The sequence below is a fragment of the Narcine bancroftii genome, chromosome 1, assembly GCF_036971445.1.
Source record: "Narcine bancroftii isolate sNarBan1 chromosome 1, sNarBan1.hap1, whole genome shotgun sequence".
Lineage (NCBI taxonomy): Eukaryota > Metazoa > Chordata > Chondrichthyes > Torpediniformes > Narcinidae > Narcine > Narcine bancroftii.
The window spans coordinates 72,665,398-72,689,598 of NC_091469.1; the positions used below are offsets into that span (position 1 = coordinate 72,665,398).

Below are 24,201 nucleotides of genomic sequence, written 5' to 3' on the forward strand. Positions count from 1 at the left end.
CTGAGCAAATATCACAGATGGATGACTGATACAGACAATCCAGTTGCTTGAAATTGCAGAATTCGGATTAGAATCCAGAAGGCTGTAATGTGCGCAGCTTGAAGATGAGGAGCTGTTCCTCAAGCTTGCACTGGGCCTCACTGTGACTGTCCAGGAGTCCACAGTTTGCTCGGTCAGTGTGGGACGAGGAATTGAAGTGTTAGGTAACAAGAAACTCAAGTTCATCCCTGTAGACTGAATGAACATCCCCTCTGTATTTAGTTTCTCCAGAGCAGAAGAGACCACATTGTGAGCATCTAATGCTGTAAACTCGATTGGAAAAAATGCAAGTAAATTGCTGCTTCATCAGAAAAAAACTGTTTGGATCTCTCAATTGTAGGAAGTGGACAGATTAAAGGTCAAGTGTTTTATTGCCTTTAGTTGAATGGGAAAGTTGGTAGAAAAATGGACTAGGGAGTCATGAAGGGAACAGTCCCTATGAAATGTTGAAGGAGGAAAGGGAAGATGTATCTCGTGACTGTAATTCTTTGAAGGTAGTGGAGATTCAATCTTACCAGAAATCATTGTAATCCTCTCTCTCCCCCATTGATGCTGCACCTGTACTCAATGCAAAACTCAACAATTTTAATCTAGCTTCATTCTATCCCGGAATAGACAGGCTAAGAGAAGTGATGCAGGAAATGAATGAGATGTGGTCAAGCGTTTTGTAAACAGTGGTAGAGGGAAGGAATTTCAAAGTCAGCTGTATGAAGAGTAGCATTATTAGAGTAAATATGAATGAAGACAGACGAAATATGAGATGGAATAGAGTCCTGCAGGGAGGGGAACAACATCAATGGAATGGTTAGAGTCAATAGGCTCACAATAGATATTATTTGCCTGCCTGTCTCCTGAGATGCAGACAAAGAGATCCAGTAAAGGAAGATTGGCCCATGTAAAAATGAGGGCAGGGTAGAAATTGGTAGAAAAAGTAATTAAATTGTTATTCAGCAGAGATCCATGAACTGAAAAAACACAATGAGAGTGAGCCCAGATTGGAATGGTTCCATATATCCCACAAAAGGCTGGGCATAGCTTGGGCTCATGCATGAGCTCTTGGGTGGCCCAATTGGTGTAATGGTTAGTACCACGCCTTTACAGTGCCAGTGATTGGGACCGGACTGGGGTTCAAGTCCCACACTGCCTGTAAGGAGTTTGTACATTCTCCCCGTGTCTCCATGGGTTTTCTTTGGGGTGTAAATTGGGTAGCACAAACACATGAGCCAAAATGGCCTCTATTACTGTGCTGTATGTCGAAATTTAAATTAAAAAAATTAAGTTCCCATAAATGATTTTGATCAGGAGAAAGTGAATTGAACTAAAGGAGAAATTGTTCAAAGTGAGAATAAGTTCAGCCAGACAAATGAGTTTTTTGGTGGAGGGGTACTGGTCATGGAAGAAGTGGAGAGCCCATTGACTATCTTCATGAGGGCTGCAGGTGTAAAAATATTATATATCTATGGTAAGGATGAACTTGTTGGGATCAGGGAAGTTGAAATGCTCAAATTGGCATATGGATTCAGAGATATACTTATGTATATAAGTAGGAAAGGACTGGGCCAGAGGAGAAACAATAGAGTCAAGGTGGAAGAAATAAGTTTGTTAGAGCAAGAACAGATTAAATTAATGGGTCTGTTAGGGCAAGTGCTGCTTGTGGATTTGGTTGGAGTGTGAAGGACTGGGAAATGGTAGCCTTGGGGTCTTTTTCGGTTGGACATTTGAATAGGAACCTGGGATAATGGAGGCCTTTCAAATCCCAAAATAGGATCTGAGAAACCCACTTTATAAGTGGGTATATGGCAAAATTAACCTTTGAAGGATTTAGCAGGCATTTCAACTCTTTATGACTCTTTGGAATATATTTACATCACTAAATATGATCACCCTGATGTTTAAATGTTAGATAAATTCCAGGAAAAGTAACAAAAGATGTTTAATTAGTAACTAACCTGTTCTTTTAGAATCATAAATGCTGTACAAACTAAATCCAAACATAATTCTCACACCCATGACTCCTTTTCCTTTTACTCATGACCCCAGCCAGTGTTTTCGTGCAAACAGGCTGCCGTAACTTCTCCAGAAGTGCGGCGGAAAGGGAGCAGTTCCGAGGAAATTCCCAGCCATTGTTTCCAGCACTCTGTAAGTTATTCTTTGAAACTTAGGTTGCACATTTTATCAAACATGCATCAGTTTTGCAGTTCATGCAAATTCTGATAATTACTTCCATTGAGTTTCCTGCATTTTCAGGAAGAGGCTGACGGACACATTCAGTTCATCCCTTAATAAATCATGGATCAACTGTGAGCTTCTTGCCTCCTCGATCCCTGAATACTTTTTCCATTCTTGAATTACAGTGGCATTAGCCTTTTTGTCTTGGGTTTAAGTGACTTCAGATAGTGAATAATACAGTGGACTTTGTTTCCTTCCAGAAATAAATATACCCTTCATTTGTCTTGAAACACAACAGCCCAGTTCCAGACTCTAGAACCAGAATATTAACTTCCAAACTGTCTAAGAAATGTTTTTTTTTTCAATGGGATGATCTGTCCTTGCAGACTTCAGAAAGCATAGCAGATGAACTTCTCCAGAATCAAACTAATATATATGATATTGCATCATCTTATCTGAATCATTGATATTGAACATTATCAGTTCAAGTTAATGCATTGTTCCTTGCAGTAATCCTGCCAGTCCAAATGTAATCCATTTATTTGTTTCAGTTTATTGTTAACCGGCCCTTGCTCCATGCAAATTTTATTTCCAATCCAATAATTTTTCATAATAATCTCTGGTATATATACATTAGATCCTTATCTACTTAGCTGTCTACTATGTCAGCAATCTCCAATTGATTTTCTTTCACCAAACTGCTTGGTGACATTATTTTATGTCATGATGCAAAAATCCCAGTAATTGGTCCTATAGTTTTGCCTGTTTTCACTCTTTCCTTTCTTGAATATTTCCCTTTTATTTGTAATTTTCCAATCCACGTTGACCAATCTGGAACATAGGAAAATATGGTAGTTCAACACTTTATCATCTTCATAGCCACCTCTTTTAAAATTCTGGATGTTAGGCCTTCTCACCCACAGCTCACTTTTTATCCTCAGTAATTTTCCTTGTATATTTTGGTAAAGATTCCATTATTGTCGCGTAATACTACATTTAGAACCTAACATATTTGAAATTCTTTAACTTTGTCTACCATATGTAAGACGGAGAGTCATCACTTTGTTCAACATCCCTCACAGAAATGAGGCCCCAGCGAGAAATGAACTTGCAACTCCTGGTTTACAAGACCAGTGCGATAACTAACCACTGAGCTATCAGAACAAAATAGTAATATTTTGTTTACTAATATTATTCCTCATACTTAAAACTATTTTGGGTATGATTTTTGTTCCTTTTTTTGTGAAGATAGAAACCCACAGATGCAAGGAATTAGAAATTATTTGAGGTGCTTCAGTGGCTTGTTTTGTTATGGCCTAGCAACCTTCACACTGTGAGGAAAAGAATCAACCACATCACCATTAGTACCAACTTTTGCAAGTTTCTGAATGCTATATTTCAAAATCAGGTAGCAGTTTGATCCCATTGATAGAAAGTTGACATTTCTTGCTGGTTTACAGGTACTGCAAGAGTTCAGTCCTTTCTGCCTTGTTGAAGTGGGTCTTCAGCAAACCTGCAAAATGCACGCCAGAAAGTTGTATCAAGATTGTCTGGGCAGCGGTAGTGCAATGAATGTTTGTGTGAATTTGATTTTAAAAGCAATTTAAAAATACACCAAATCAAATCAAACCTGGAATATAGCATGAATAGACAAAGTTAACATATGACACCCAGAGAGTAGAATCTGAACTGAGGATTGATGCCTTTTGCATTTTGTTATTGGAAGCACAGATACGCCTGTACTCATTCTTTACTTTAAAATAATATCTGAAGACAATTTTGATAGGTTCTGATAAAATAGTAGTTATAAATGAAGACTATAGTCAGAGGTACAAAGAGATCAAAAATAAAGATGCTTGAGTGAATAGGAGGGGATGCTGAAATGGGGAGGAATTTGGAAATGAGAAGCTGGAATGGGGGAGAGAGAAAATTGAATGTCAGAGGAAATCTAAATTAAAGTAATTTTCCAACTGTAAATATGTCTGTAGATAACATTAAAGAAGTTCATCATCTTCCTTTGCTCGCATTGATCTACATTGAATCTGCCATACAAAAACAAATCAATCAATCCATTGGTCTCTATTGGTGTTTACATCCCACATGATTCACTGAGGTCTCCTTCCACCAAATTTCAACTAATCTTATCTGAACTCACCTTATTCTTTTCTCCTCCATGTGCTCCTCCAATTGACTAATAAATACCTTTATGCTATTCATCTCAAATGCACAATATGAAAGCAAAGTTCAGATACTTTTTAATATTGCCTATGGAGTTAGCAGCATGGAACAGGCCCTTTAGCCCTGCTTGTCTATGCCAACCAAGTTGGGCATGCTTGAATTTGGTACATACCTCAATCAGGCCTTGTTAACCAGAAATATGTTCACATTTCTTTTGAACGTCAAAACTGTGCTAGCTGAGACAGTTTCCTCAGGCAGCTTGTTCCAGATACAACCATCCTCTGAATGAAAATATTCCCTTCTGGTCCCTCTTAAATGTTCATAGTCCCCATCTTTGGACTTTTCTAAAACACAAAATATTGTGTCGAATTGTGTTTGAATTGGTCAGAGCTTGGACCTCCTCACTTGTGAGATACTCAAAATTCTACACGTGTTTGCAGTTGCACAATTTCCAGCATTTTGCTCTCTGTGCTGCAGTAGCCTTTCAGAAAACATGGTGGTCTATGAGCCGGGTCAAGACTGCAAGGTGGAAACTAAGGTTTTGCCACAGAAGGCCTTAACTACCATCTCTAAAGATCCCTGATGAACAGAGAACATTGACAAACAGTTTGAAAACAATTATATAAAAAAAACAATTAAAAATCAATATTCAACATGTAAATAGTTAAAAGCATTGATACTAATTAAAATAAACTAAAGCAACTTATTGTAACAATTTTAATGCAGGTTTGTAAAGGTTTTAATTTTAGTGAAGGTTTATAGCCTTGTTCACTTGAAAGGGGTTGCATTGGATCTGCTTTGATGGCATAAAGCTGATGATCCAGATATGAAGTATATCAGGTCCCTTTGCTTAGTATATTATGGAATAACCTTACATCACATCCTCCCTCCTCTTCCACCTCCTCCCTTCCCCTCTCTCCAACCAAGACTTAGAAGTGAGTCATAAAGAGCATGGTTAAGATATGAAATTCATTGGCAAGGTCAACCCAACTGAAGTAAATTCTCCCTTTAAAATGGCAGATCAAGCATTATTCTGGGAAAAATTGTTTCTCTTTGGAATGCACAGCTAAAAGTTAGCATGATCTCGCTGATGATCACTCTGTGTTACTCGTTAAACACATACAGTATATCTTCCTTGTACTATAAATTCATTGAGGTGAATTGGGCCCATGTCATGTATGCAGATTAATTCTACCTTTGAAACAGTGGATATGTTAATAGTCTTAGAAAAATTGTGTGTTTATAGTCTAATTTCTAGCATGGTGTCTCTTGAAAGGATTGTAACTATTTGTCTTTTACCTTTAAGGATTCTTCAGGAGCTACAGCTTTCATAGGGTTCACTGCGACAGGTTTTGTTGTGTTCCAAGGGAATAAACGGATCCATCTCCTAACATGGTAAACAGTACTCAATTGTATCGAGGGAGGGGGGGGGATGTTAATGTGCATTTTATGCATAAAAATATTTCTATATTTCATTTGAATATGATGTGAAAGGGTGTTACCAAATTGGTCATCCCTTTCTTTATCATTAGTTGGTCAATTCAACTCTATTAAAATGAATACATTACTGAAATTTGTATACCTTTTTCAGGCTGTCTGTTTTTATTTCTAAGTCGTTTTTGATTCCTTCGACTCAATATTATCTTCTAATATATGGAAGAATAAACATCCTTACCTAAATAGTCCATTTACAAAAACTTTAAAAGAATGGAGGTTTCGCCTTGCTAAACTTTAGGTCTTATAATTTTGCAGTCAATATATGGAATCTTAAGTTCTGATTGTAAAATATTTACTGTGAAGACTGTTCGATATGGGTCTCTTTGTAATCTAATTCTGTTAGAAAATTTTCTCTAATTTCTTATCTTGAATCCTCACTTCCTATATCTTTAAATAAATTAACTAATAACCTGGTGGTTAAACATACTTTGAGGATATGGTTGCAATTTAGAAAACATTTTGGTTTAATGAGATTTTCTCTTTTTAGTCCTATTTTTTCTAATTATTTCTTTAAACCTTCCATGATTGATGTAACTTTTAAAGAATGGTATAGATTGGTCATTAAATGTTTTAAAGATTTATTTATTGAGGGGAGTCTCATTTCTTTTGAACAACTTTCAGTTAAATGCAGTCTACCAAATACTCATTTTTTCATTATTGACAGATTAGAGATTTTATTATTATCTCAATTACATAAATTTCCTAAGAGGAATGATAAGAATTAAATTGGTGTAATTTTAATGGTTCAATATCTAGCATTTATTATATGTTGTTGGGAATAAAAGAGGTTCCCTCAGATAAAATTAAAAAGAACCCTGGGAACAGGATCTTCAGCTTGGTATCTTGGAATGTAATTTTCAAATTGGTTAATACCTCTTCTTTATGTGGCCACCCACTCTCCTTCAATTTAGTCCATAGGGCTCACATGTCCAATGTCAAATGATAATGTTTTTATGCGGATGTATCTCCTCATTGTGATAAATGCAACAATGGAGATGCTTCATTAATTCATTAATTTAGGATATGTCAGAGTCTTGAGAAATATTGGAACAAAGTATTTCAAACTCTCTCTTCACTTTTTAAAGTTAATTTTAAATCTAATCCCTTAACTGCTTTATTTGGTATTGTGGGGGAGAGTAACATAACTTTAACAGCATCAGAGTTGTTTGTATTGGCTTGTATTTCTCATATAGATAGGCAGGCAATGTGATGTCATGTTGTGTTTAAATTTAAAGAAGATTAGATGCTCAATTTCTGATTTAAATTTCTTTTATAATCTTTGATTTGTTATGAAGGTAGGAGTGTTGGTTAATGAGGTAATTTATCTCTCTGATAAGAATTCTGTCTTCTTTTTTTGGCTAAACATCTTCTTACTCGATAGTGGGTTTAGATTTTCCTTTTTTAATAAAATAATAAAATATCAATATAATATAATCTATTTGATTAAAATGCGGAGTACCTTGGATGAAATTATATGATTTAAGTGTAATGTATCATTTTCACTTTTAACATGTACTCGGTATTTTTGGATGCGAAATTTCAATGTTAAAATATTGAAAAAATATGACATTGTGTTGTAATTTAGCAGTACTAAATAAGATGCACCAAAATCCCCCTTGTGCATCTGTGCTTTTATGGTAAGTAATGTTTTATCTGTGGCATATTTGTGATATAACAAGTCATGAAACTACAGATTTTTCTAATTCTGTTGGCATCATTTGGCTCCATTACTGAATGATCCATCCTGTTGTAGTGACTAATGATGGGGCTCTGAAATGCATTTGATCCTCATTGTTTGTAGAAACAGCTGATTTCAGCATTATTGTTTTGTGGAATATATAAAATTATAGTGTTTTTTTCACTATGAAGTCCTTATTCCATCTTTGATCTTGTTTGAGAACAGCTTTAACATTATGCTGAGAATTAATCTAAATGCATATTGGAAGTGCCCAGAAAAGATTAGGTTCTGTGACAATAAGGAAGGTTTTGTAATAATTTTCTTAATAGATAAAATGAAGAATGGACACTTGTATTTATTTAGATCTTCAGTATACAATAATTTTCAATGGGAGGTCTTGTTCTTGTGAGAATGAAATAAAGCTCAATGTACTTCTCAAAAGAACAACAGAAAGCAGGGCTGGCTGGTTTCATCTGTGCATGATATCTTCCCACCTAATCTGTTGCATAGCAAGGGAAGGAAGAAGCTCTCTAGCTTATGAAATTATCTGGTTGACACTGCTTCCTGTGATGTAGAGGAATGTTCAATGAACAAGAAAGGGAATTTTATTTGGAGAAGTAATAAGGAAATGCTGCAGTAAGGGGAATAGGAGGATCATAAAGGAATGACAAATCTTGCCTTGGTTGGCCTCTTCTGCCCTTAACTGCAGCTACAGATGGGTCAACGCTGCCTCTTCATCCATGCCCAGGGTTAAAATATCAGGCCCTAATAATGTAAGTTGAACTCAAACTGGATATTTAAGTGGCCTGAAGGTAGTTTCATCCAACTTGAAATTTTCTAATTGCAGTCTATCAGGGTGAGCAAAAATTAGTTAAGCCAACTGCTCCATTTTAACTGCCCATTGTTTATATTGTAATCAAAGGAAAATATGGATAACTAGATGCTTCAAAAAAGTGTCTAGGTAAAAACGCAGATTTATATAAACCCCAGATTAAAATAACATAAACTGGTTTGAAGTAATTTAGTTAATTAAAGTTGTCGGTACTATTGATGTCAAATGCAATCATGACCGAGTTCCAACTGGGCAGAAATGTAATTTAGTCAATTATTTCCAAAAATCTACCCAGGTAATGCATTTATTTCTGAATGAATATAATAGAAAGAGTTATATCACTGAATATCTTGAAAATTGAAGATGAATTTGTGTTATAATTGAGATGTAGAAGGAGCTTCGTAAGGCTGAGAGAATGAGTTTAGAACTCTAATATTAGAAATAAACTGTTGAAGGGTAATGCCATATAACTTTCACAGAAAGATCAGTGGAAATCTCTGAATGTCTTTCACCAAAAAGATTTCGATACTGAATTAATGGAAAATTTCAAAACAAAGAGGATTAATCTGTTGGTCAGGTACTGTATAATCAAACTGAATGTCTAAAGAATCTTGAGAGATCAAGGGGCAAACAACTATTCCAGTGTGTAATTATGAAATAATTACAAATGAGCCAGGTTGTTCTGATTTTTAGCTTGCTGTTGGCAATGAAAATGACGATCCATGTGGAAGTAAGCAATGTGCTAGATGTCAGAGGCTGATGCTCTACAGCTTGACTCAGCAACGATTTCAACACCAGTTCCTGCTCATATTGACCTGAAGGGTTGAATATATTGTATATGGTCCCTTGGCTTTACACCAACTATTCTTAATGGATCAATTGTGTCTGTTCATTCAAATGTAGATCTTACCTTTGTTGACTAAAAGTTAAATTTTAGATTTTTCTCTCTTCTACTATTAATGCTTTAAATTAATGTATATAAGTAAAAGGGTTTAATAATTAATCATTTTTAATTATTAAATGTATTTCAATTGTTTCGAAGTGACTTAGAATATCTGAAGCATTTAAAATCAGTAGGAAATTTTTTTGACAATCTGAACTGTCTCTGAATGATCGAGGAACATAGTGTGAGGATCCACCTCTCAGACATTGGGAGCTTGCAGCCTCATGAGGAGATGAAGAGGAGCAAATGCATTTTGTAGTTTGGGTCAACCATGATATGGCCTAGTATTTTGTATAAACATGAACATTTTTGAAAATACACTGAAACCTCGTTAGAACACGATTTGTTTTCCGCGGAATCGCCTATAACGCGGGTGTCTATGGACCCCAAAATGCGAAGGGGTGGGCTGATAACAATCAGCTGGTGACCCAACTCCCCGCACCTGAACGCCCCCCTCCCCGCTGACTGACAGCCCCCTTCCCCACACCTGACAGCCCCCCTTCCCACTGCCCCTGCCCCCCAGCTTGTGCAGGACACCCCTGCCCCGACGTCTGGCGGTGGCTGCTCCTGCCCTGACGTCCCATGTAGGGGGGCCAAGGACAGTGGGGAGAGGGGTTGTCAGGCAGTGGGGAGGGGACTGTCAGGCAGTAGGGATGGGGGATGTCAGGCACGAGACTTTGGGGCAGGGGCTGCTGGTGCAGGACTTTGGGGCAGGTGCGGCCGGCACGGGACGTTGGGGCACAGGTGGCTGGTGCGAGGCACTCTGACATATATGCATCAGTTCCGCGACTCGGATGTAACATGGTATGAAATCTTGGACCCCAACTACCACGTTCTAATGAGGTTTTACTGTAGTCGATTCAACTGAACCTGTGATAAGAAATACAAAGTTAAGGTTTCAAATCATTGACCTTATGACACAGCTTTGCTGGAAACATGTTATCTGAAAGATTATCTCTCTTCCTCTTTCTACATTTTCTGTCTAATCTGAGTGCTTCCATCATTTTCCATTCAGTTTTTCTTTTTCACTTTTTTTATATCTGGGGAATAATGCATTTTAGTTTTATAATGTTCTTCGTTTTATCATATAATTCTTACCATGATATTTTGTTTTCTTTTCTAGGGCTGATGTCAGCAAATTGAAATTCAGTGGGAAGACGTTCTGTGTTCATGGTCTTCAGAAAGAAGTTAGACATTTTTTTTAATGGATGTACATTTGTATGAAAAAGATGGACAACATATAGCTCTGGTTGACTAGCTTTTGTTGTGTAAAAACCTGTGTCTCTTTGCATTATAAGATAACAATTTGCATTTTATTAAATTAAACACTAATTAAACTCCACCTGTTTCTGTCGGCCAGGTTGGTACATTAGGGATATCTTCTATATGCTTCATAAATTTGATAATGTAACCTGGCAGAAATTTCCAACAGCCTATCTTTGTGTACATACTCCATTTCTGACTTTCAGACTTCAAGAAGTTAATGTGGTATTTAATCATCAATAATTCCTAAATCATGGATGGAGTTGTGGCATGAGAAAAACAGAATGTTATTTAATTAGGACCTCGTAACATTTTTTGATGGAATGTATAAAATAATTGTTCTTCTCAAGGCCAGAAAATGATCTTATGGTTTTCATGTGCAGGCTGCCGTAATGTGAATGTCTTGTAATGTCACAGATAGATATGTCCTGAAAAGATTTTAGAGATTTAATTTAGACATGCAGCATGGTAACAGGCCCTTTTGGCCCATAAGCCCATGCCACCCAATTACACCCAATTGACTTACAACTACTGGTAAGTTTTGTACAGGGGACAAAACCAGAGCCCCCAGGGAAAACCCACACAGATGTAGGGAGAATGTACAATTTCCTTACAGACGACTCAGGATTCAATATGGGATAAATATTTATCTAAAAATATGTATTGTTTCACATCCTGAGAATCTGCAGTAGATTTGAAGTTAGGTACTGTCAGGAGTAGTACACATATTTAGATTACAGAGAAGAAGAAGATAGTGACCAGTTAAATTAGCAAAGAAGAGTGGCTAAGTCTGTAATCTCCTTATAAATTTGGAATTTCAAATGAGAACTGAGTAATTTTTGAAATAAATTGGTATTCCTAATTGTGCATCCAACTCTGAATCCAAAAGGTTAAATTTTGCCAATGGTCAAGAAGGAAATTATTCAATTCAACATCGATTTTTAAAATTTAGTTTATTTTAAATGACCCACTGTGGGTTTTTGATTTCTTTACACAAAATTCTCTTATTATCCAAGCAGAATAACACATTTATTAGCCGGTATAAAGCTATAGTCACTGTGAATTAGCAAACATAACAAATAATATTCAAAATCTTATTGTTGTGACCTCTTCATTGTTTAATTGCATGATGATTGTTTGCTGGTATTTAGACATATTGGGAGTGAATGTCTCCAATCAGGTTGTTGGTCTGTGCGACAGAATTATTAATAGAACAAATTAACTGGCTTCAGTTTTTACCATAAAGGAAATGGAAAAACCATCCAGTGATCTAAATTTTGGTCTTTTCCATCTGCATGGAGCAGGTGTATGAACTCTTGGATGAATGGATGCTGGTTTTGGTGCCCATAGCTTTGCATGATCCTTGCTGACAAACAAAAAGAATTATCAATTTAAAAAGAATAGGTGCCAGCACCTTTGAATATTAATATTTTGAAAACTAATGTATTGATAGAAAATTTGCTCATCTGACACATGCTCAAAAGAAGTGTATATTTTGTTTGTTTAAAATCATATTTTTTAGAATGAATATTTATTACGTTTTTAATTTAAATATTCAGAAAAAGATTGTGCTTACATTCCATACATCAACACCAGATGCTTGCAAACATCTTTGGAAGTGTGGAGTGGAGAACCAAGCATTTTACAAGTGAGTTTGTAATGAGTAAAATAGTTCTGTTGAAAACTAAAGAATGTGGTGACTGCCTTTTCTTGGCTTATTTATGTGATCCCATAGTTTTTCTGATTTTTCATGATTATTTGCAATTTAACCAATGACTAGAAGTTTACATGCTTACTTTTAAAATTAAAGTTGCTTGTTACGCTTGACTTCAATAGTTTTAAGTTAATATTACCGGGATGAAGGAAGTAACTATTGTGAACACATGCAGGATTTCTGTTTTTTAAATAGCTCTCCAACTAATTTGTTCTGAAACCCTCTGATGTTTTCTAACTAATTTAGTTCTTGATAACAGCAATCCCAGTAAAATAAATGGTGCTGTTCCTTCTGTAAGGAGGGGAAGTTGACGCATGCCAACAAATCTAACTTGAGGAAATATTGACACACTTGGACCATGAAACAACAGTCCAAAGTGTATATTCATAGGATAGTAAAGGAAACCACCCTCAGGTGATTTTAATTCCATGGTCTTGTTTTAATAATTTTGCCTAAACATTCATTTGCACAATTCCAAAAATCATTCCATGTTGTTGAAAATTAGCCAAGTGTGGAACAATTTTGTATAGGAAATTTATCTTCTCCATAATTGGATTTTTTTTCTTTTTGTTTTTGGCACTGGCAAACGTTTTTCTGGTGCCGAACTAACTCAAGCAGTACTCCAGTTGATAAATTTTGTCTGCAATTAGATTTTCACCTAATTGATGCTGTCGACCAGTAACACTCATATTAACAGTGATTTCTGATTCAAATTTTCAGATTTATTATTGTCAGAGTGCAAACAATGCTTCACATATACAATGATGAGACTTTTTTTCCTGTGGGCGAGGCAGAATTGCCACTTATTTGGTAATGCAGAAATAAAACAATGTACACACATAAACAAATAAAGAAATGTACAGTAAACAGATAAAGAAATGTAAATAAATTGTACAACGCAGAGTGAATAATAAAAAAAAAGTGCAAAGGTAAAATTCCTTAAATGAATCCCTGATTGAATTTGTTGTAGCAGCTGGACCTGGTGGTGTAAATCTTGTGGCACCTATATGTCTTTCCTGATTGTAGCATAGAGTGTGTGCTGGGTGGGGTGAATCCTTGATGATTGCTGTTGCTCTCTAACGGCAGCATTCCCTGTGATGTTCTTGACGGTGGGGAGGATTTTTCTTGTCCTGGGCTGTGTCCACCACCTTTTGGAGGGCTTTAAGCTCAGGGTTTTGGAGTCCCCATACCCAGACCATGATGCACCCCATCATCACCCTTTCCACCATACATCTGTAGAAATTTGTCAGGGATTCCGATGTCCTACCAAACCTCTGCAAACTCTTGAGGAAGTACAGGTGCTGATGTGCTTTCTTCTCAGTGGCATTAGTGTGTTGGGTCCATTAAAGATCCTCTGAGATAATGTTGGATCCAGGAAAGATCCTCCGGGATAGTGAAGTGTTTTGAATGGCTGGTGTTGAAGCAAATCAGCTCCTATTTGAGTGACAATATGGACCCATTACAATTTGACTATCGTAGTAACGGGTCTATGGGGACCTATCGACAGCAAATGCCATCTCACTGCCATCAAAACTAAGGAACTGATGGTAGACTTCAGAAAGGGAAAACCAAAGGTGTACGATGCAGTGATCATTGGAGGATAAGAGGTGGAGAGGGTGAGAAAATTTAAGTTCTTGGGTGTCACCATCTTGCAGGATCTCTCCTGGTCCCAATAATAATGTCATATTGAATAGAACATGTCATCACCTTTACTTCCTAAGGAGTTTGTAGAGGTTTAGTATGACATCAGATCCCTTGCAAACTTCTATAGATGTTCAGTGGAAAGTGTGCTGACTGACTACATCATGGCCTGGAATTGGGATACCAAGTCCTCTGATTGGAAAGCCCTGCAATAGGTAGTGGTGAACATAGCCTAGTACATGATAAGTAAAACCCTCTCCAAAATCAAGAAAATTTACATGGAATGCTGCTGTCAGAGAGCAGCAGCTATCGTCAAGGATTCACACCACCCAGCACACACACTGTTCTCGCTGCTACCATCAGGATAGCAGTATAGGGTCCACAACACTTCACCACCAGGTTCAAGAACAGCTGCTACCCCCCCCCCCCCCCCCCATCTCACCATCAGACTCCTCAACAACAAACTCAATCAGGGACTCGTTTATACTTTTTGTTTTCTTTCTCTATTGCGGTTTACGGTTCTTCATTTGTTTACATGTATATGTTGTGTACAGTTTTTTTTTGCACTGCCAATAAGTGTAATTCTGCCTTGCCCACAGGAAAAATAATCTCAGGGTTGTATGTGATGTCATGTATGCTCTCCGACAATATATCTGAAATCTAAATTTTTTATCTCATTTGTTGAGAAAAATGACAATGTCAATGTTCATTGAGACATCACACAAGAAAGTTCAAGAGCATAATTTACTGCATCTTGCAAGTTCTTGCACCATGTGCAATTTTCATCATTTGCAAAAGAGTACACACAATTTTGTCTATTAAATTGTGGCTGGTGGCTCTAATTGAATTTAGTATGAGACATTATCAAAGTCTTGGCAGAAAGCAAATGGCACTGGCTAAGAACAGACTACTCTTGGGCTAATAAATCAATTTGCCCTATTTTAAGCGTTCTGACAAAGCTATTGTTCCCTCGTGAGGATTGGAGATTAAACCAAACCAGTAACCTTTGATTGTTGAGGTATTTCAAAATCATTCCAGTAGCTAATAGAGCAACATCCATCCTGATTACTTCCATTCTTGATTTGCAATTTAGACAAAAGCTAATAATGGGACTTATTAAACATTACTTCATGACTATCAAATAGCCAATTACTTCCCTCTTGATAACCTGTGACCATCAGAATTGGATACACTCCTAAATCAACTCATAGCAAAGTTATGTCTCTTTTGAGAGTAAGACCAAGGTCAATTCAAGCATTCACTGAGAAACAATCCGGTTTGAAGGAGATGACTACAGTGTTGTATGAAAATGCTGGGGAATGCAAGTTCTTTGTGAAACATCTTGAGGAAAATTACTCAAGTCATGTAAAGAAAAATCTGAGGTAACTATATGGTGATGCACCCAAACAGATTGTAGGAAAATTATTGCCAATTAACTTTTTATTAAAATGATTGGGACATTTGTTTTCAGATATTAAAGATTAGTTTCTAGTTTTGCATCCCTGATGAATGCAGGAATAGTTCATTCTAAAATTATGTATATTTGTCTGGTATGGACTATTCAAGATCCAGTAATCCTTTATTGTCATGTAATAATACAAAACTTGTAATATTACACAAAATTGCCTTTTGCCTGCCATAAGTTAAACAAAGAATTGCCATTAGTGTTGCCTGGTGCCCCTTACTGTACGAAAGATAGAAAAGCAAAAGAGAGTCCCTTTAGAGTCACTGAGCGTCCATTGTTTCCCCACCAGCACTCCTGCAGCCTCTACAACTGTACAGACTCCTGTTTGATCCATTGGCAACCCAAGCCCCATATGATCAAAACCTCTGACATGACCAGGAAACCTTCAGCCACAGACTATGGAATGTAAATAGTATATCGTATTCTTTTTGCAAGGAGAGATATTTTCATGAGTGTGAAGTGCTATTTCTATTATATTGAATATCTATTCTGGAGCATACATTTTCTTCTAAATCCCAGAGTATGAGATACAGAACTACATTCAGTGCCACTCTGCTGCCCATTGTGTAGAACCATTTTGGTGAACTCATCAGTCTGCAATTTTTCCCATTAAACTTTCAATGAACTGAAGAATTATGAACTAATGTGCAGAAGCAGTGAATCTTGCCTTTAAGGTTATACTAAATATTATGTCTAGATCAGTGGTTCTTAACCTTTTTTTCCCCATACACTTACCACCTTAAGTAATCCCTTACTAACCACAAAGCACCTACTGTATTCCATAGGTGCTCAGTGGTTAGTAAGGGATTACTTTCAGTGGTATGTGAGTGGAAAAAATGGTAGAGAACCACTGGTTTCGATGTTTATTTTTCTCTAAAACTCCCTATGAATAACCTTTTCCACCTTGTTATAGGTATGAAAAATCCTGTCACATTAAGACAGTCTCCAGCAGTAACATCTTTTTCAAAGGCAGGAGATTTCGTTTCAGGTAAGTGTTTTCATTTTTGTCTCAATAAATTTGCCTCTTTATATTGGCTTAAGATACTAAATATCTCCATTCTCAACGAGCCCAGACGGTCAGTGCAAAAGAGAAAGCTGAAGTATTTGCAAGAATCTTCATCCAGAAGTGCCAAGTTGTTGACCATTTGGCCTCCTTCAGTGGTCCCCAGCATTGTGGATGCCAGTCTTCAGCCATGTAATTCGATCCATATGATAGCAAGAAATAACTAAAGGACACTGTGGGCTCTGAACTTGCTGCACCCTAACCAACCTGTTCCAGTGCTGCTACAACACTGGAATCTACCTAAAAATGTGGAAAATTACTCGAGTATATCATATCCCTGTGAAGCATGACAAATCTTACTCTAGGCAATTACCACCTCATTAGTCTACTTTTGATAACCAACAAAGTGATGGAAGTTTTCAATGCTTGCTTTTTGCTCATACCTTGATGAAGGGCTCAGGCCCAAAGCATTGGTTACCCTTTACTTCCTACTGAGTTTCTCCAGCACTCTTGTGTATTGTACGACAATCCCAGCATCTGCAGACTTTCCTGTTTAACTCAATTTTTGATCACTAGCCAATTTGAGTTCAGCAACCTCAGGGATCATGATTTAAGACTGCTAAAACTGATCACAAATGAAGAATGATGACTGGTCAGATGAACCAGAGAGTTGGTAACACTTACAGATTTGTATTGCAGTGTAGGATAATATATACGAGAAAGGGAGATGGAATAAATGTAAATAACAGTTTTGAAACCCACTTAATACTTATAACTGAAGAGGTGATTATGGGCATGCTTGAAGAAATGGAAATAACTAGATGATGGGAGAAGGCCAATATAAACTGCTTTGTTTATGAATCTTTTGACAATTCTTATTTCTGTACAGGCAGTCCCCAGGTTAAATCCAAGTTCCATTACCTAGGTCTGACTTTAACTTGAATTTGTATTTAAGTCGGAACAAGTCCTTAATTAGCATCAGTTAGGCATATGTTTATCTTACTATATAACATATTTAGTATATATTTTACCTTTCAACACATATAAAACACTTCGCAACACTAAAACATCTTAAACATAATAATACACTACATAATAATGCAGTACTGTAATAAACAAATCTAAGATTGATCTCCCAGCAAAACAGATTAGAGTTCTATAGCCAGCCCTTGTTGACCACATCAGTGTCAAAATAAAAATAATAAATCACATCAGTTTTGTTGGCAATTCAGCACCCACTTCTTATGTCATTAAGTGCTGGAAGCTACTGTATATATAATTACTTTGGCAAGGTGGTGGAGGGAGGGAATATATATGGGTCTGTTTAGTATTCACTATATTAAAAAAAATCCAAGGATCAAACAGGAGAAGTGAACCCTTGGAATTTACAAGATGACAGCCAGTATTCTCGGAATGGCAACTGGTAGCCGAAGAAACCCAAGAGGAAAACATTTAATATTCATCATTAAATGCTATCACTTTGAGTTCTAACAATACAAGTTTTCATCTCATCAAGGTGCTAGCTACCAAAATTAGCAGATAAGATTTTTATTTGGGTGATTTACAACATGGAAAACTGGAGCCATTTTTTCCATCTGATTCAGAAGTTATCCAATCCAGTTGAGAAGGTAGCAGCCGCATTGGAGTGGTGCGCAGGGTGGTGGCCAGGCCTCGTTGGAGGCGGTGGGGGTGGAGGTCGTCGTGACTACAGGTTGTTTGTTAATCGGTCGTCTTCAACTCAGGGACTGTCTGTATTTTATTTCTCTTTAGTTTTAACAATTCTATTATTTTCAAAACGAGTTAGATTTTTATCTAAATATTTATATATTCTTAATCTTATTTGTAGTGGAAGAGTTGCCAAAGAAGTTATAGAAGCAAGCACCAAAATACAGCGACCCCCCCCTGAAGTTCACAGGTAACAGTAAAATATGGGAAATGGGAAATTCATCCCTGACCACCAATTGTGAACTTTCTATAAAGTACTGTCTACACCTTATAGCCATTTAAATGATATTTTGGAAGTGAAGGAGAAAACACAGCTATTACTCTATAGTGCAGCTTGTGTTACCAACTGGAGATGAATTTTTAGGTGACTTTTTTCTCAACAAAGTCATTAATTTAAATGGTCTTTACCTGTGACATTCCATATGTTACATTTTTTGCCAATTGATATAGTTCAGCATAGATTGGTTAAATAACTATTTTCTGTTTTTTAATTGATCCTCAATATTTACAGACACGTCACTCCGAACCCCATGAAGGCAATGGGGTTTCAAGTAACCTCCCATGTCATTTATTTATCCTTAAATACAAATGGATAATTTTAAGTTTGGAGATTTCTCTATATCTTATCATGAGGATTAGAAATGGCCAAAGGTAACATTTTACTAACATTCATATGAGAAGTGACCTCCATTTGTTCTGTATGAGGTTTCAGCATGGCTGTGATTAAACGTGTGAACCTGTACCTTATCACTGGCTGCCTCAATATTTGTTCAGCTGCAACTCTTACTGTTCCAGACTTCTTGACCAGTGTCTTTGTACTTTAAAATATATACTAAATAATTTTGTTTGGACCTCTCAGTGTCAAGCCTAAGAGGTCCAACAATGGGGCTTTAACAATGCTCCTCTGCCAGCAGTAGTCACTACCATCAGAAATATCGACTATGCAATTTCTCTCAGCGACCCAAGAGGAATTATTGCACTTGAACTATTAATCCATTTGGAATGTGTTAATTCTCCTAAGAGAGGGGATAGCACCTAAACCATTCTATTGTCAGCAGTTGAATTATTTGTGATGCATTTACCCAAAAATGATGGAAAGCCACCAAAAGCAGACCTTGCTTTTCAGTAAAGTTTGATTTGTATTGTTGGTTTTGTTGTTGAGTTTTATTTCATTCTTAACAATCTTATAATGGGGACCTTTGAATATCAGTCAAGAGATGAATACTGATGTCCTTAATTTCAGGTTAAATGTGTGGAAAAGTCAAAAATATATTGCACTTTTTGGGCAATTTTATGGAAAGCAGAAAACTATCAGAATAATTTGTCAATTTTACTGTCCAAAAATGATGGGTTTCAGTACCATCATCTCTTTCAGGTCCACACTTGCTCAGAGTCGCAGTCATTGTTCTCTATCCAAGCAGTTGATAGCAAATGTGGAAGCTGTGGAATTATACCTCCCATCACCTGATGAATCTGAAGAGCACTCAGCTATGGATGGTGAGAATTCATTTGTACCTTTCATTTGGCTTGATTCTCAATGCAAAAATGGATGAAAATCACATTAAAAATAATTGAAAACTCTATATTAATAATTTTTGCAGTCTTTGTGGGATATTGTGTAACAATTTAGCTGTTTAGTTCATATTTCAGTTTGAGTTGTAATGGGGCCTGGAGCCAAGTGATCCTGGAGTGGTCATTGCCACTATTGAGTTTGTTCTGGTTTGTAGTGGACTGTTGAGTTCATTCCAATGTTGTATTTATATTGGGTCATATTGCCTGGAGTTGCTTCCAGTTCCAGGAAACATCTCCAACACTACAGATGTTTGACACCAATATCTCGATAAACCATGAATTTAGTGGAATTGACTAAAGATTGGGTTCTTCTTTAGCAATTTTAAGAGAGCAGGATTGATCATATATTTTTCACCTGCAGCTGAAGGTGGTCATTTTGCATTCATATTGTAAGTATCCCCACCATTGAAGGTAGTGATATTTGTTGAGCTGCTTCCTGCTGTGAGTTGCTTAATTGTCAATATGGACTGAATATGGCAAGCTTACAGAGCTTTGCTTTGATATATTTACAACTTTGAGTTGCAAATTTTAAAGATTTGCCCATCTGAATCACTGCCACTTGCTTGTACCACTCAATTGAAATTTTACTGTTAACCATATGTCAATGCAAATGCAAATGAATTCTTTCTCTAAAAGTAATGCTCTCTTTCAATATCTACCTGTTAAACCTATTAATCTGTCAATGTTGTTCAAAGATCATACACAGTTCCTCATATACGAAGAAAGCCTTGAATTTATTAAGAGCCAAACAAGAGCAGATATTTATGTATGCACACCTTAGTTGAATATTAATCACTCTTCATAATTCCTCCGGCCTAGAAAGTATTCATGAATTGTTATCACAGTTTTCTGACTCATTACTGATATCCTGTCACTTTAGTTTAAGTTCTATGAGCCTTTTATTAACAAGCTCAATTGCTTAATTAATACACTGCTTAAATTTGCATTTGTCAAATGTAATTTGCCCTTTATTAATCAGTGGTAACTTAATTAACCAATCCTCTGACCAAACTGTTCAGTTGACTTGCATTCTCATTTTCATAAACAAACACAGAATTGCCTTTTACAAATCAGAGCTGGCTGACGTTGATTAAACTATGTCTTTCTAAATCTAATTAATTTCACTCAGCTTTTAAAAGCTTTTCATCTAGAGATGTTAGTATATCTTATTTAAAATTAAAGTTCAGGAGATATGGGCTAATCAAGCTTCATTATCTCCTGCCATTTTTGTTGGGAAATCAGTGTAGACTTCTGGATTTTGTACCTCTTCTGCATCCCACAATTCACCATGATTGCATTTAACAGTCACATCTATGGCAATAATGCAATCAACAGTTTCACATCTTGGGTCAGATTATGTTTGATCTGTCCTTCCCCTCAAATTCACTCCCTGGTTAATTCCTGTGGGATGCTATAACTTTTCTTGGCTCTGGGAGATAAAGGGATTCTGGGCCATGTTGCCGTGGCTAACATGATAACCCCCCCCCCCCCCACCCCACCCCAATCTAGTTCCACAGTTTCCATCAGTCCTTTGCCTGCTCCTGTTCTCATTTTTCTCTCAAAACTTCTCCACCCTCTTCTTCCCTGCTCCCCACCCCTCAACCTTGGTGGCATTTCTGTCTCTCCATCTCCAGTCCAGTTACCTATCACCATGGCTCCTTGCCAACTCCTTCCCAGCACCTTTTTATGCTTTCTATCTCCCCTTTTCTCTTTAGTCTCAATAAAACACCACAATCCTAAACACTGACGGATGATTTTGTTCCATGGATGCAATGGAGAGACTGAGTCTCTCCAACTTCTCTTTGTTCACTCAATTTAAAAGACAATTTAAATCATTTAAAACATTAATATTTCTTAAAATAAAGAAAGAACAAACCACTGAACTGTACTTCCTTTTAAATCCCAGTTGATGACACGTACCACAATACCCTGCCTACTAGTCCTGTAATCAGTGGCAGTGATCAGATTCATCAACACTCTTGCACTTTCTGACAGCCACACTACAGCACTGTTAGATGGTGGTTCCCACTGGTTCGGGCAGCTGCTAAATTTGAGAACCACCTGATTTTATATAAAGCCTTAGTTTTATAAAATCTTTAAGCAGAGCATTTTGTGCTCTTGGATTTTGGAGTCAATCAAAAATTTTACTCCATTGCACATCGTTGTAGAGCACAACTGCTGGAACTTCATCCTTGCGTATCCAACGATATATTTGGTGTTATGTGATTCTTAAAAAAAGTTGCTGGAGGAACAGTTGAGGAACAAGTGTTGCTGGGTTAGAAATACATCAGTCTGAATATGATGATGAGCCATTCTGATATGAGGAGTGGACTTACCCTGTAGAAAAAGTGATTATTATTAGCAGTTGTTATTTGGAAATTATTTCCAAAGAACCAAATCTGTGCCTGATCTGTAGAAGTAGCTTCACACATAATATTAATATTTTGCAATATTAATTGATTAAAAAATTGGTTGCCTAATATTGAGGACCATGAACTGTATTTAATGATGGGCTGCATGGTGGATCTTGCAAATGCAGTGCTAGGAGGCTACTACAAGTATTGTGCATCTTCAGTGAGAAAATGCATTTGACAGCCACATGCTGACCTAGAAAAATCTTGACAATTTGTTTCTGAAGGTTGTTATCCAAGCTTAGCTGCCAGGATTTTGGCCTGTAGGTCTTAGGAAAGAAAAAAATTTTTTCTCTCGCACTATTTAAATGAAAAAAGGGAATTAAAATAGTCATTAGAACAATCTAAAAACTGTATTAAAAATACTCACTGTCTTATAGTGGTCTTGAACTGCATTAATTAACTCTACTGAGAAAACATCAGACCAAATACATTCTTTGACTGCTTGTACATGCATCTGTGATGATAAAACATAAGCATTTTGTGGAATTTGCTCGGAATGTTCACAGTACAACTATGGATAAATGTTTCCAAGAATTAATTTCAAAGTACATTATTATTGTCATTCTTGTGAGATTTTAAACATGCAGCAATATCCAAATCAGAAATATAATGGGTGTGTGTAAAGGGAATCTGTCACCCATTCTTTGAAGTAAATTCAACAGCTGATACTTTCCCAAACTGTTCCAGTAGACCAGTATATGTAAAATATTAATCAGAACTAGGTCATTCCCCAGGGAAATGGTAATGCGATTCTGTAATCATTATTAAAATAGTAAATGACATCATGGAAACATAGACAGATGTTTTATTGCCTTGCATGGTCGCAATTTACATTGGTATGCATCTATTTTGAACCAAATTGTAAAAGTACAGCTGGTTTTGTGTTTAAACAGTTAAGTGACATGAACACGAGGGCAACAGCGACAAATGTATACAAATGCATCAGTGTGAGAAGCTTTCCACCAATATGGTCTTTATAATACTGGTAATTTGTGAGTTCCAAGGTTAGATAGCCTCTGGCATTAGAAACAAGATATTCATCCACTTGTCTGGGCTGCTAGTTTATGTTTCATACTGTAGCGGCAGCTACACTGCGACTGAAAGAACACACAACCAGACGGGTTGAGCTCAATGAACATAACTGATTTATTGCAGGCTGCTGGGCTGGACTTAAACTCCCATCCTGGATCTGGCTGAGAACCGCGCTGGGGGGCACTGATGTCACCTGGCTCGACCGACCCATTGGCCTGCGGGTGATAGGTCGTGGTGTGGTGTAGCTCGATCCCCAACCTGTTGGCGAGCTGTGCCCAGAGTGTGGAGGTGAACTGGGCACCCCGATCGCTGGTGAGGTGATTCGGAATGCCGAACCGGGTGACCCAACCGTGCAACAGCGCTCGAGAGCAGGAGTCCGTGGAGGAGTCCGGCATCGGGATCGCTTCGGGCCAACAAGTGGTGCGGTCCACCTCTATGAACTGGTAATGGTTGCCCCGGGAAACGGGTAAGGGCCCGACTATGTCCACATGAATGTGGCTGAACCATTCCCGAACATGCTTGAACTCTTGCCTGGGTGCCCTGGTATGCCTGTGTACCTTGGACATTTGGCAATGGGTGCATGTTCTGGCCCAGCCCGCGATCTGCTTCCGCATCCCCATGCCAGACGAACTGCTCTGCCACCATCCAGACCGTGGACATGATGGACATGTGCGAAAGGTCGTGGATGTGCTGGAAGACTTGCCTGTGCCACTCCTGGGGAACCACTGGCTGCGGGGTGCCCATGGAGCCATCGCACAGGATGGTGCTTCTGCTGCTCGGAGTCAGGAGGTCTTGGAACCGCAGGCCCATGATGGCAGTCCTGAAGGCTCGTGTCTCCTCATCAGACTTCTGGTCCTGGGCGAGCTCGTTGAAGTTGAGGCCGGGCGTCAGCCGTAGATGGCTGGTCGTGAGAGTGCATCGGCATCCACGTTGTCCTTCCCCGCCTTGTGCCGAATGTCGGTGGTAAACTCTGACATGAAGGAGAGGTGACGCTGCTGGCGGGCTGACCAGGATTCCTTTGCCATCACGAGTGCCT

At 37.6% G+C, this 24,201-nt stretch overlaps 1 protein-coding gene and 1 long non-coding RNA gene across 9 annotated transcripts in view; one reads left to right on the plus strand and one right to left on the minus strand.

Annotated features, from left to right (window-relative positions):
- The window catches only part of frmd3 (FERM domain containing 3), a 185,617-nt gene that overhangs the window by 149,114 nt on the left and 12,302 nt on the right, over positions 1-24,201 (plus strand). For 4 of the 7 annotated variants that reach the window (XM_069930350.1, XM_069930351.1, XM_069930346.1 and 1 more), the window contains 7 exons: positions 2,080-2,178; positions 5,693-5,781; positions 10,460-10,523; positions 12,159-12,247; positions 16,333-16,407; positions 18,269-18,337; positions 19,505-19,644. In XM_069930350.1, the coding sequence (XP_069786451.1) occupies positions 2,080-2,178; positions 5,693-5,781; positions 10,460-10,523; positions 12,159-12,247; positions 16,333-16,407; positions 18,269-18,337; positions 19,505-19,644 (625 nt within the window). The remainder of the gene's footprint in view (positions 1-2,079; positions 2,179-5,692; positions 5,782-10,459; positions 10,524-12,158; positions 12,248-16,332; positions 16,408-18,268; positions 18,338-19,504; positions 19,645-24,201) is intronic. The other 3 variants (XM_069930347.1, XM_069930348.1, XM_069930349.1) reach the window with 3 other exon arrangements.
- LOC138759704 (uncharacterized) overlaps positions 1-24,201 on the minus strand; it is a 104,207-nt gene that overhangs the window by 53,551 nt on the left and 26,455 nt on the right. The gene's annotated exons all lie outside the window — the stretch shown is intronic.